We start from the raw sequence: 12,987 nt of genomic DNA, 5'->3' as shown, positions 1-12,987 counted from the left end.
ATGACGCGCGTGAACGCACGCGCGTCATTCACAACAATAAAACGTTGTGTTGTTATTTGAATGTGAATCGCTGTGTGTAGTGTTCGCGTGTGGCGTGTTAGTGGGTTGGTACCGCGTGTCTGTATGTTGTTCTTTAAATGTTGATGCGTGCATGGAGGTCTGAGTCGCGTGTGTGTGTCGCGTGTGTGTGTTGTTACTCAAATCAGGATGCCTTGGTTAAATAGGTTAGCCGTGCGGTTAAACGGCACTTTAGATTGTACGCTGCGACGGCAGGATGTTATTAAAGGCTTCTCTTACCGGATCTTCATAAATCTGCTTTCCTGAAGTGTTTATTGCTTCTTCTACACTGGCGACGATCGGAAACACGTTCCCATACGTGCAACGACTGCATTTTCAAAGGATTTAACTATTTTCTTCAACAAATCGTGCTGATTGGCTGTTACACAAGGAAGTTTTACACTGGTATTTCCTATTGGATGTTATTCAACGTTTCTCATTGGATTATACAAAATGAACCAGTAAGAGAGCTCTTTTCATTGGTTATTTTCTTGGCTTCACAAAAAAAAAAAAGGGAAAACTTTATTTTTCAGTTCACTTTGAATTTGGATTGTCAACTACTGGATATTTCTTGCTTTGAAGAGTATTTACCAAGAAGAAATTAACCGTAAGTGACATCTGTGATTCACACACACTGTTGTGAGTCATACATATTTATTTTCCTTGTTGAATTATTTTTTTTTCTTTCTCACTGTTAAATCTTTCATTCTCATTAACTATGACTGGGATTCAACCTCCTCCTTAATTTTTAACTAGCAAAGGTGATCCTCCTATTGAGTGGGATATTTGGGAACCTATGTTTTTGGCATATGTTGAAGTTTTAGAAGAGGAAGAATGTGGAGCAGAAAGGAAATTAGCATTATTAAAGCACTGTCTTGGTGGAATAGCACTTAAAGAGTTCAAGAGTCTTCCTCCGTTAACTGACACATCTAATTTGGATGTATATCAAATTGCCACTAGGCAATTAGCTATTAGATATGGAAAAAAAATCAACATGGTTATGGAAAGATTTAAATTTTATTCGAGGAAACAACAAGCAGATGAATCTATTGACAATTACGTATCCTCATTGAGAGCATTGGCAGTCACTTGTGATTTTGAGCACATTAACTATGACCAAGTTTTAAGGGATCAGATCCTTATGTGTACAAATAACAAGAAAATACAACAAAGATTATGGACAACTTCAGATATGACCTTAAATGCAGCCATTGAAATTGCAAAATCAATAGAGCACTCAGAAAAATTTGTAGATGAAATACGTTCACAAAGTAACAGTAAGTCTGATATTTCAACCATAAATAAAGAAAATGAGAAATTTAAAGATCCAGGGAAATATGGGAAATTTACTAATACAAGAAATGACAACCAGTATAAGAATGAAAACAGAAATAGATGGCAAAAACCTGATCAGAGAATAAATACATGGCAAAGACCTGATCAAAGGGTGAATATGTGGCAAAAACCTGACCCTAGAACTTATAATATGTACTGTTTCAGATGTGGTAGTAGTTACCATTTGGGAAACTCAGGATCGTGTCCAGCCATGGACAGAGTTTGCTCAAGATGTGAAAAAAAGGGGCATTTTTCAAAAGTTTGCAGATCTGCACCAAGGAAAGTCAGTTTAATTCAAGATCAGGAAGAAGGAAATTCAAGTGATTGTGAATTTGATGTGAATACTATAATGTGCATAACTAGAGAACCAAAAGTAAGGAAGTTTCCTTCATGTTTCATTACTATCAATGGAGTTTCTACCAAAGTATTGGTTGACTCTTGCTCATGGTATACAATTTTACCCGATGTCTTGTTTAAATCCAACTGGCCGCATATTGAATTGACACAACCAGATATTACACCAAGTGGTTATACAGGGCATAAATTGCAACTCGTTGGTTATTTCATTGCTGAACTTAAATTTAAAACCTACTCCACATACGGGAAAGTGTACATAACAGAATCTGGTGATTCACTATTGGGTTGGCCGCATGCAGAACAATTAGGAATGAAACTTGATCCTAATGCTGATCCTCCTGTTTATTGTATTGATTCTGAATCTAACAAATCTGCACAAAGTAAAACTGGAGAAGACTTAATTTCAAAGATTAAAGAAGAATTTCCTAAATTATTTTGTGATGTTCTAGGCAAATATAAAGGATTCGAACATCGAATAAAAGTACATGCAAATGCTTTACCTGTCCGCCATAAAGTGAGGAATGTTCCTCTTTCCTACAGAGAAAAGTTAAAAGAAATTCTTGATGACATGTGCAAAAAGAATATAATTGAACCCATCGAATCATCTCCATGGGTTTCTCCCATCGTAATTTCGATCAAATCTGGAGGGGATCTTCGTGTATGCATAGATTTACGCAGTTTGAACAACGCTATTTGTGTGGATTCACATCCTTTGCCCAATCTACATGAAATGGTTTCCACATTGAACAATGCCAAGGTTTTCTCATGTTTAGATCTAGCAAGTGCGTATCATCAAGTTGTCTTGCATGAGGATTCAAAAGATTTGACTGCTTTTATTACACCTGAAGGGCTATATAGATTTTGCAGGATGCCTTTTGGATTAGCAAGTGCAGCCGCCGTTTTTCAGAGGCTAATGAAAGAGACACTGGATGGATTAACCGGAGCAATTGCATTTCAGGATGATATTTTAGTATTTGGAAAAGACATAATGGAACATGACAAGCATTTATTTAAAGTATTGAATGCCTTATCGGAGAAGGGTTTAACTCTACGTGCGTCCAAGTGCAAATTCAGGATGGAAGAGGTAGAATATCTTGGGCATTGCATTAGTGCTAATGGCATCAGACCTAAAAACTCACACTTAGAAAACATCAGCAAAGCTCCCATTCCTCAAAACAAAGAACAGTTGATTGCTTTTTTGGGTCTTGTGGAATTCTATGCAAAATTTATTCAAAACTATGCAAGTGTAATTGAACCTTTCAGGATGCTGTTGAAGAAGAATGCAAAATTTGTATGGACAGAAACTATGACTAAAACTTTTGATGCTGTGAAGTTAATGATTACTAAGGCGCCCTGTCTTAAACCATTTGTAATTGGAAAAAAATGTATTATAACAGTAGATGCAAGTAGTTGTGGTTTGGGTGCTGTATTGATTCAAGAGGAATGGGGTAAAGAATGGATTGTATCTTATGCCTCAAGAACATTGAGAGAGTCTGAACGTCATTACTCAGTGATTGAAAGAGAACTTCTGGCATGTGTTTGGGGTGCTGAACATTTCCGACCCTTCTTATGGGGAACGAAATTCACCATCAAAACTGATCACAAACCTTTGGTACATATACTATCACCAGGGGGAGGAAGTACTCTTTCTTCAAGATTGGCTAGATTATCTTCAAGATTACAGAATTTTCAGTATTCCTTGGAATATATCCCTGGGAAGTCAAATGTTCATGCAGATTGCATGTCAAGACTTCCATTAGCTTGTAGAGACTCAGACGTGGTTGACAAAGATGAATGTGAAGTAGCACATGTTTATAATGATGTCAATTTAGTGTTTGGGGAACACTCTGTAGTAGATGAGGAAACATGGAATGAAGAGATGAACAAAGACGTGGAACTCATAAAAGTTAAGGAGTTTGTGTTGCAAGGTTGGCCTGAAGGAAAGAATTTCATTGGTGGTTTAATGAGTTATCACAAAATTAAGGATGAATTGGCCATAGAAAACGGGATATTACTAAGGAATGATAAATGTATTCCGCCTTTTGGTCTCAGGAAAAGGTTTTTGGATTTAGCTCATGTTGGGCATTTTGGAATATCAGTCACTAGAAGGCGTTTGAAGAATAATTTCTGGTGGCCAGGTATTGATTATTTTGTTGAGCAACAGGTGAAATTGTGTGAATTATGTGCCAATAGTGATAAAACAGCCAAGGCTTTGCCCAGTGTACCACAACCTGTTAGTTTACCAGCATCACCATGGAATAAAATTGGGATTGATATCATTGGACCTTTCAGTGTTCTACCACAACAACATTCTTTCGGTATTGTGCTCATAGATTATTTCTCAAAATGGCCTGAGATAAAGACAGTCAAGGAGGTCACCAGTGATGCTATTATACAATTTATGGATGACGTTTTCTGCAGGGAAGGCATTCCCCAAGAGGTAGTGACAGATAATGGACCGCAATTTGTCAGTAAGCAAATGGAAAGATATTTTAGCAGATGTGGTATTTCTCACAGAAGAATTGCAGTATTCCATCCTGAGGCCAATGGTCAAATAGAAAGATTCAATAGAGTTGTCAAGGAGGCTATACAACTAGCTGTTAAAGGTGGATTGTGTTGGAACAAGGCTCTACAGTCCATGTTATTATCTTATAGAACTGCTCCCAATGCTATTACTTCACTGTCTCCTTTTGAGATGTTAAGAGGACGTAAACCTAGTACTAATTTAGTGCCTTGGTGGTTGAAGAATAAAGACAGTAGTTGTGTTGACTTTGCAGAAGTGGATTTTGAGGAAATTCGCAAGAAAGTTGATATTTATAAAGAAAAGATGAAGAAAGATTTGTCAAGAGATAGAACAGGGAGTTGCGTGCCTGTTCATGTTGGTGATTTGGTGAGGTTGAAAAAAGGCAGCTATGTACATAAGGGTTTGGCAAAGTGGTCTGATCCTGTTAAAGTGATTGAAGTGTTTAAGAATGCTGTAAGAGTGACTGATGGAAGTGTGTGGCATTTCAGCAGAGTTTCCAAATATAAAATTGGCAAGGGAATTCCTGAAATTCCTTTATCAAATGCTGTTTTGAATGAAGATGATTCATCCAATGTATTTTTGGACGTTGACACTAATGATTCCAAGTTATCTGTGTCTCCCACTGTTTCCATTGACAGTGAATCACCTTCTGCCCTCATGGATTGTGACTCACAGGGGTTGTTAAGAAGCTCGAGGTGTCGCAAGATTCCTTCAAGGTTCAATGACTTTGTTCTTTCTTAAAAAAAAAAAAAAAGAAGGAGGGAGGTGTGTAGTATATGTTATTGTTAAGAATGACGCGCGTGAACGCACGCGCGTCATTCACAACAATAAAACGTTGTGTTGTTATTTGAATGTGAATCGCTGTGTGTAGTGTTCGCGTGAGGCGTGTTAGTGGGTTGGTACCGCGTGTCTGTATGTTGTTCTTTGAATGTTGATGCGTGCATGGAGGTCTGAGTCGCGTGTGTGTGTCGCGTGTGTGTGTTGTTACTCAAATCAGGATGCCTTGGTTAAATAGGTTAGCCGTGCGGTTAAACGGCACTTTAGATTGTACGCTGCGACGGCAGGATGTTATTAAAGGCTTCTCTTACCGGATCTTCATAAATCTGCTTTCCTGAAGTGTTTATTGCTTCTTCTACAAAATCCACTTTGGATCCTTCTGAACTTAGACTCGACCTATAGCGGGCCTTCCCATGGCAGTCAAAGTGCTGGAAAAAACATTGAATAACACTAACAGAGTACCTGGATACTAATAATCTGCTGGACCAGACCCAACACGGTTTTAGATCCCATCATTCCACAAACACTGCCCTTACGGTAGCAACTGAGGAGATTCTGAAGACTGTCGACAGAGGGGGTAAGGAGATTCTCGTCTTGTTAGATCTGTTGGCAGCTTTCAACACTGTAAATCAGTCGATGCTAGTCCAACAGTTGCAGGACATTGGTATTGGGGGCTCAGCTGTGGCTCTCCTTGCATAATTTTTGGAAGGAAGAGAACAAAAACTGTATTGGGAGGGACTGCAATCAGAGGGTTTCAGTCCCCCTTGTGGCGTCCCACAGAGATCAGCGCTTTCGCCGACGCTTTTTAATATCTACGTCACCCCCCTGGCTAGACTGGTCAGGAAATACGGCTTCGCAATGGTATCCTACGCGAATGATTCCCAGTGAATCATCTTGTTGGCTAAACAACCTGAGGATACTGCTGCCAGGTTCCATGGCTGCCTTTTTGAGATCCTGACCAGGATGAACCAGGGCTACCTAAAAATCAATACAGATAAGACGTAAGTCATGGAATTTGGGCCAGGACAATCCCTGTGGAACACTGCGTGGTGGCCAAAAAGTGCAGGGGAATGCCCCAAGCCGGTGCCTAAATTCAGAAATCTGGGGATGATTTTTGACAGCTCAATTTTTCAGCTCATGTAAACAGCCTTACATCTTCTTGCTTTTTCCTTAAAAAAAAAATAGAGAAAAAGGTTTCCTTTCATTGGCCAGGCTCTGCAAAAGACCGTGGTAGTGGGCCTTTTGCTGTCTAAACGAGACTATTGTAATGCGTTGCTTCTTGGAATTGATAAAGCCCAGAATAACAAATTACAGTCCTTGCAAAATGCAACTGCTAGGTTGCTGTTAAATATTCCCAAAAGGCAGTTCTACATCGAAGGGAATTAGAGCCCTCCACAGGCTCCCCGTGCAGCAAAGGGTGAAGTTCAAGGCCTTGTGTATTGTCCATAAAGCGCACTTTGGAGGAGGGGCCAAGGATATGCAGAGACTATTTAGGCCCTATATTCCAGCTAGGACATTAAGATCTAGCAGTGCGTGCTTCATGCAAGTAGATAAAATCAGGAGAGTAAGATGGGGTGGAAAAACCTTTTCCCATCGTGCAGCTAAGCTGTGGAATAAACTGCCACCGGCCATGCGACTGCAGCCCAATCATCGAGCTTTTAGATAGAATTTAAAAACTCTGCTGTTCTCACAAGTATAGTCTGACATCTATGTAATATTCCCTCACTTACGCTAGCACCAAGACGCTGTTGCATTCGTGTGCTTTATAAATGTATATCCTATCCTACCTATCCTAAGATGGAAAGTCATCTGCAAACATCACAGCATTTATTCGGACCCATTTTCGCAGCATCCCGTTTTTTAGGTCTCGTGACCTATCAATGCGCATGCGCATTGAGCGGAGCGAGACTATAGGGCTTTAAACAGACTTGAACTAACTGGCGATTTGGTGCTGTGCCCGTGCGCTTTTAGGTCAATGCGCAAGCGCATTGACCTAAAATGCGAGTGCACAGCATCAAATTGTCAGCCATCTGTTGCCCAGCTTGGTGCCGCTCCACCCCCTGCGGCATCAAAGGCTTTCACGGCCGGCCGTGCTTTCAGTTTCACGGCCGGCCGTGTGAAGTGCGGCCGTGTCGCATTTCTCCTCCCCCCTCCCCACAGCAATGCCACCCGTATAGTTTCTCTGTCTCTCTCTCTCTCTTCAGCTCAGGTACCTGACAATGACGAGCAGTTTGTGCCAGACTATCAGGCTGAAAATTGTAAGTTCCCCATGACTCATCTCTCGTGTGTGCCTTTGTGAAATGTTTTATTTAGACTTGAACTCGGCCCTTCGTCTGGCGTCCTGGGAGAGAGTGCAGCGCTTGTTGTTGATTCGATGCTCCTTCGACCCCGTCGTGTCATGACCAACTGAGTTCAGCAAGCTGAGGTCACTAGCGTGACTGGCGTTAGAGAAATGCCCTAAATGACTGCTTTGGTGTTGCTGTCTCTGCTGGCAGGACTCGGGCTGTCGCCTACACTCCCAGAGCCATCCATGGGCCTGAATTTTTTTGAACAGGCAGCTTAGCTTCCCAGCAGAACAGCGATCTTTTTAAATAAGTACGGCCACCCCTAGAGAACATTACATTTTCAGGGAGCCGGCAGCTCTCAGCACAATGACGAAAAACATTCGACCCGTCAGCGTTGTTATCGTATCTTATTCAAGAGATAATGTATGCCTCTCGGAGCGGTGAGAGGACATTACCGTGCCATAAACTCTGTATGAGATTGCTTTTCTCAGCCATCGGTAGGCGACCCAAGCAATTCTTTTTTTAGAACGTACTGCCCAAGACTACTTTGTTTTTTTACTGTGACGGTCCTCTCGGAGATGATCCACAGTATCCAGTGAAAGGCATACAAATATTAATTCTGGAAATGGCTGAAGTTGCCCAAGACAGCAATTGGTCAATTACGCTCAGGTTCCCAAAACAGTACCGTGAAACTGCACATAACACGTTCAATGCAACCGTTCACCGAGACAAATACATAAATTTCACTAGTGCAAATGAGCCGCGCTTGCAGGGACAGGCAGGCTACACTCGTCCCTTCACAGTGTAAGCGGGTGTGCCCGTGTATTGTTCAAGGTGCGAAGGCCTGTTCCAACCCCTGCGGTGACCTTTCTTCGCTCGTGACCTTTATCCTCTGCTGCAGCCACTGAGGGACCCCTGCGCGGGCCATTAATTGGCCCCCTTCCTGGCCATTGTCTGTGCACTTGCTGACACTTCACACCTCTTTTCGGAAAGGGCACGGCGGCTGTGGGGGGCTCATGGTGAAACATCTGTCCCTCCCCCTAGTGATTGCACAGGTCACTGCTTTTCATCATGCAAGCCACGCTTATTTTTTTTGCAGATTATACAAATGACATCATATGGCTTGCATGACCAGCCCACTGTGTCCTGTAGCGGTGATGTGCATTTATCCGAGTTAATAACCGCGTTTCGCCAAAACAACCCTGTGATATGTATCAGAGCTCTCCTCACTAAAAAGAATAACACAAAACGTAAACACATCAAATGAGATTGGAAGTGAATGGAGCCCGAAAGCACACGGAGCAGCAATTAGCGCGCCTACACACAAGTCCTCTCTGTACTGTTTACAACTAAACAACGTCCTAAAATGACAATGAAAATGTGTTTACCCTCGGCCTTAGTTTACAGAAACCAGAATTTAAAATCAAGACATATGCCATAAAGCATTCAACCCATAATGCAACACTCAACTTAATATCACAATTCCTGTACCAGGAATTGCATTTCCATACTAAATGACTGAGTCACTGCAATATGGAAGCACACAGAGCACTGACTCTCCCACTCACTGACTCTCCCACTCACTCACTGACTGACTCTCCCATTCACTCACTGACTGACTCTCCCATTCACTCACTGACTCTCAACACATATTGCACTACAAATGCAATAGGTGTCACATTTGCGAAAGGAAAAGCTATTGGCATTGTAAATGACAATGCTATTAATGTAGGTTTTCAAAACCAACACATAAAAAAGTGTCATTTACAATGCCAATAGCTCAAACTTTCTTCACTGCCTTTGTCAGTGCTTGTTGAATTGTGTCGTAAGCACAGTCCATTGCAACCGCAGAGCCCAGCCGTTTGAGGTGTTATTTTTTTCATACAGGCATACAGCTAAAGGTACCTAGATGTTGCTTCACACAGTACCAAGGCCATTTCACCCCCTCACCCACTCATCCTCACACACCCTCACACCCTCAACCCCCCTCACAACCCCCTCACCCTCACTCACCCTCACCCTCTCTCACCCTCACTCTCCCTCACCCTCACCCTCACTCACTCTCCCTCACTCTCCCTCACTCTCCCTCACTCTCCCTCACTCTCCCTCACTCACCCTCCCTCACCCTCCCTCACCCTCACTCACTCTCCCTCACCCTCACTCACTCTCCCTCACCCTCACTCACTCTCCCTCACCCTCACTCACTCTCCCTCACCCTCACTCACTCTCCCTCACCCTCACTCTCACCCTCACTCACTCTCCCTCACCCTCACTCACTCTCCCTCACCCTCACTCACTCTCCCTCACCCTCACTCACTCTCCCTCACCCTCACTCACTCTCCCTCACCCTCACTCACTCTCCCTCACTCACTCTCCCTCACTCACTCTCACTCACTCTCCCTCACCCTCACTCACTCTCCCTCACCCTCACTCTCCCTCACCCTCACTCTCCCTCACCCTCCCTCACCCTCACCCTCCCTCACCCTCACTCTCCCTCACTCTCCCTCACTCTCCCTCACTCTCCCTCACTCTCCCTCACTCTCCCTCACCCTCTCTCACCCTCACCCTCACCCTCACTCCCTCACTCCCTCACTCTCACTCTCCCTAACCCTCACTCTCCCTAACCCTCACTCTCCCTAACCCTCTCCCTCACTCTCCCTCACTCTCCCTCACTCTCCCTCACCCTCCCTCACCCTCCCTCACCCTCCCTCACCCTCCCTCACCCTCACCCTCCCTCACCCTCAGACCCCTCACCCTCAGACCCCTCACCCTCAGACCCCTCACCCTCAGACACCCTTACCCTCAGACACCCTTACCCTGACACATTCTGTCACCCTCACCCCTCACACACCTTCACACCCCCTCACCCACCCTTACCCTCACCCCCTCACCCTCAGTCACCATCACACACCCTCACATCCTCTCACCCTCACCCACCCTCACTCTCATCCCCTCACCCTCACACAACCTTACCCTCATCCTTTCGCCCTCACAAACTCTCCGTCACCCTCACACCACCTCACACCCCCACAGATAAAACTATTGGCATTGTAAATAACAAAGCTATTAATTTCGCTATTTTCAAAACAAGCACATAAATAAAAAAAAAAGTGTCCTTTACAATATCAATAGCTCAAACTTTCCTAATGCGAGACCTATTGCATTGCTGTGCTTCTCTCCCCTGCTGCACTCTCCTGCTCTCTAGAGATGTGGCCTAATGACCAGAGCTGCCATCTAAGTCACGTAAATACAAAACATGTTGCATTCCAAATGCTATAGGTGTCACATTCGCGAAAGTTATAACTATTGGCATTGTAAATGACAAAGCTATCAATTTAGCCATTTTAAAAAGCAACAAATAAATAAAATATTTGTCATTCACAAGACCAATAGCTCCAACTTTTCTAATGCGAGACCGATTGCATTTCCAATGCTTGTTATGCAAAGGTATCATCAGTTATGTGCATCTTAACTTGCTAGATAGTGACAGGACGAACCACCAATTTGGCAACTCAGCAATCATTCGAGAAAGTTACACATAGTGTCTTGCAGTAAATATGCCTGCTGGCTAGACAGGCAAAACGTCCAACATCGGTCACAGCATAAAATATAGTAAAACACATCTCATTATGATTAACTCAAGCGAGAAGTGTAAAGAGTTTGGGTACGTTTCTACCGCCTGACAATCTCGATCCACTGATCAGGTGTAGCACATACCAGAGTGTCAGTGAGGGTAGCATGTACTAAACAGGACTGTGTCTGCCTTCATTAAGAGAAATCAACCCCGCACTGCCAGATAACCACAAGTGGAACGAGCCTTTCCAACAAGACAGCCAGCGACCACCATCACCCTTCATCCTTTACTTACATCGGTTCCAGAGTACATGTAAGCCATTCTCTCAGCGCCTCGAAGTTCTCAATGTTCATTTTCATGTGCCCCGGGGGCCCCTCAACTTCTTCCTCCTCCGAGGGGACGGGCGGGGCCCCCTGCAGGTCCCCCGTCGCCCCCCTGGTGTCAGGCAATGGTCCTTCGGCTTTACAACGCCCCCCCCTGGACCTTCGCCCTCCACCACCAGGGCCCCGACGCGGAGGCCGGGTAAGGGCCAGGCTCCCGGAGGAGGGGGCGGAAGGGTTCAGGTTGGCGCTGGGTGGGGGGTCAGCCCGGTGCGGTTCCTTGTACGAACACACAGTGTACCCGAAGGCTACGGTCAGGGGCAGAGGGGTAAATCAGTTCCCACAGCGGACCCAGAGCTGCTCCACAACAGAGAATGGCAGATTTCTGGCAAAACAGTCCGGTGGTAGCGCGGTCCAGTTGCTGCCTCCCCACTCCTGCCCACCGGCTCACATTCGCCACAGCGCTCAGTATACAGCGCCGATAACAACATAGGGAAAAGGTGCACAAGGCGCGCGCTCAACACGTCGGGGGACACGAAGATAAACATAGAGGAAAGACTAACCCGACAGCTGCCACTGAGCTGGTTCCAAGAGGTTTAAGCTGGATGCCATCTTAAATGGTGATATTTTACAGCTTTCCAGAATGTCATTTCTGAAAACAAAACTGAGATGTTTCACCATGCACAATGTTAATACTAAATTGCAAACACAGTACATAATATGACACGTGATTCATCCCTACTAAAAATATTGACACTTGATAATGTGATTAATACGTCTTATGATAGTTAAACGTTTAACAATTACTTTAGTTGTTATAATGTATTAGTATTCTTTTAAAATACTCTAAGTATATGGATACCTATTTCAAAAATACATTTAGGACTACCCCAGTCAGAGATGGCTGACATGGAAAAGCACACCCGACTAAAAAACGTTGTCCTTTCTCTGTTTCTAATAAAAGGGGCAGAGTTTCCCAGTTGAGCGATACGGTCGGTCTTCCGTAGGCTTTTCCTCGGGAAGGACTCACCTGAAACCAGGCATAGAAGTAGGACAAGAGCTTGCGCAAAAGTAGCACAGTCTAAAATTTCCAAACTATTCAAAGAGAGAGTTTAAATTTTGTTAAGGTCAAGGACACCCGAATAAAATATGTTCTATCTGAGGCGTTAAAATGTTTCAACTCCAATTGCTATTTCTAGAAGAACTACTCAGTTGAATTAGAGTCCACCCTGACGTGGTCCGCGGACCAATCCATACAGCATGGCAATTGCTACTGCTGAAACAGGCGTGTCCATTGGGGCGTAGGGGCGTGGCCCCACTGCCTCAGGCTCTGGACGCACCGCCTTGACAAGAGCAGCAATTCAAATTGAAATAATTCAGACATCACAACAAATAAACAAGCATTTACAATGCAACGGTTTCGCCTTTGTAAAGGTTAGAGCTATTGGCATTGTAAATGACAATTTTTTTTATTTATGTGTTGGTTTTGAAAACAGATAAATAAATGGCATTGCCATTTAGAATGCCAATAGCTTATTCTCTCGCAAACAGTAAAAATGACTAATGCATGGGAGGGTGGCTGGTGATGAATGGACAGGTGGAGGGTAGTGGATGAATGTGAGTGGGTTGGTATGATGAGTCGGTGGATGGATTGGATGGTGGATGGATGACATGGACAGATGAATGGGTGTATGGATGGGTGGATTGATGCAGTAGTGGACGGACTGTTCAGAGCAAACTGTGCGTTCTACTACGTTT

The 12,987-nt window shown here is 43.9% G+C and overlaps 1 protein-coding gene across 2 annotated transcripts in view; it reads right to left on the bottom strand.

Moving 5' to 3' along the window:
- LOC147698192 (RNA-binding protein 26-like) overlaps positions 1-11,785 on the bottom strand; it is a 1,163,085-nt gene extending 1,151,300 nt beyond the window's left edge. For both annotated transcript variants that reach the window (XM_086934819.1, XM_086934820.1), the window contains exon 1: positions 11,204-11,785. In XM_086934819.1, coding sequence (XP_086790945.1) covers positions 11,204-11,268 — 65 coding nt within the window. In that variant the 5' untranslated portion in view covers positions 11,269-11,785. The remainder of the gene's footprint in view (positions 1-11,203) is intronic.
- Positions 11,786-12,987: the final 1,202 nt, after the last annotated feature.

The sequence above is a fragment of the Lissotriton vulgaris genome, chromosome 8 (assembly GCF_964263255.1).
Source record: "Lissotriton vulgaris chromosome 8, aLisVul1.2, whole genome shotgun sequence".
In the NCBI taxonomy this organism is placed as follows: domain Eukaryota; kingdom Metazoa; phylum Chordata; class Amphibia; order Caudata; family Salamandridae; genus Lissotriton; species Lissotriton vulgaris.
Note: the sequence above shows the minus strand (reverse complement) of the source record. Positions and strands in the feature narration are given on the sequence as shown.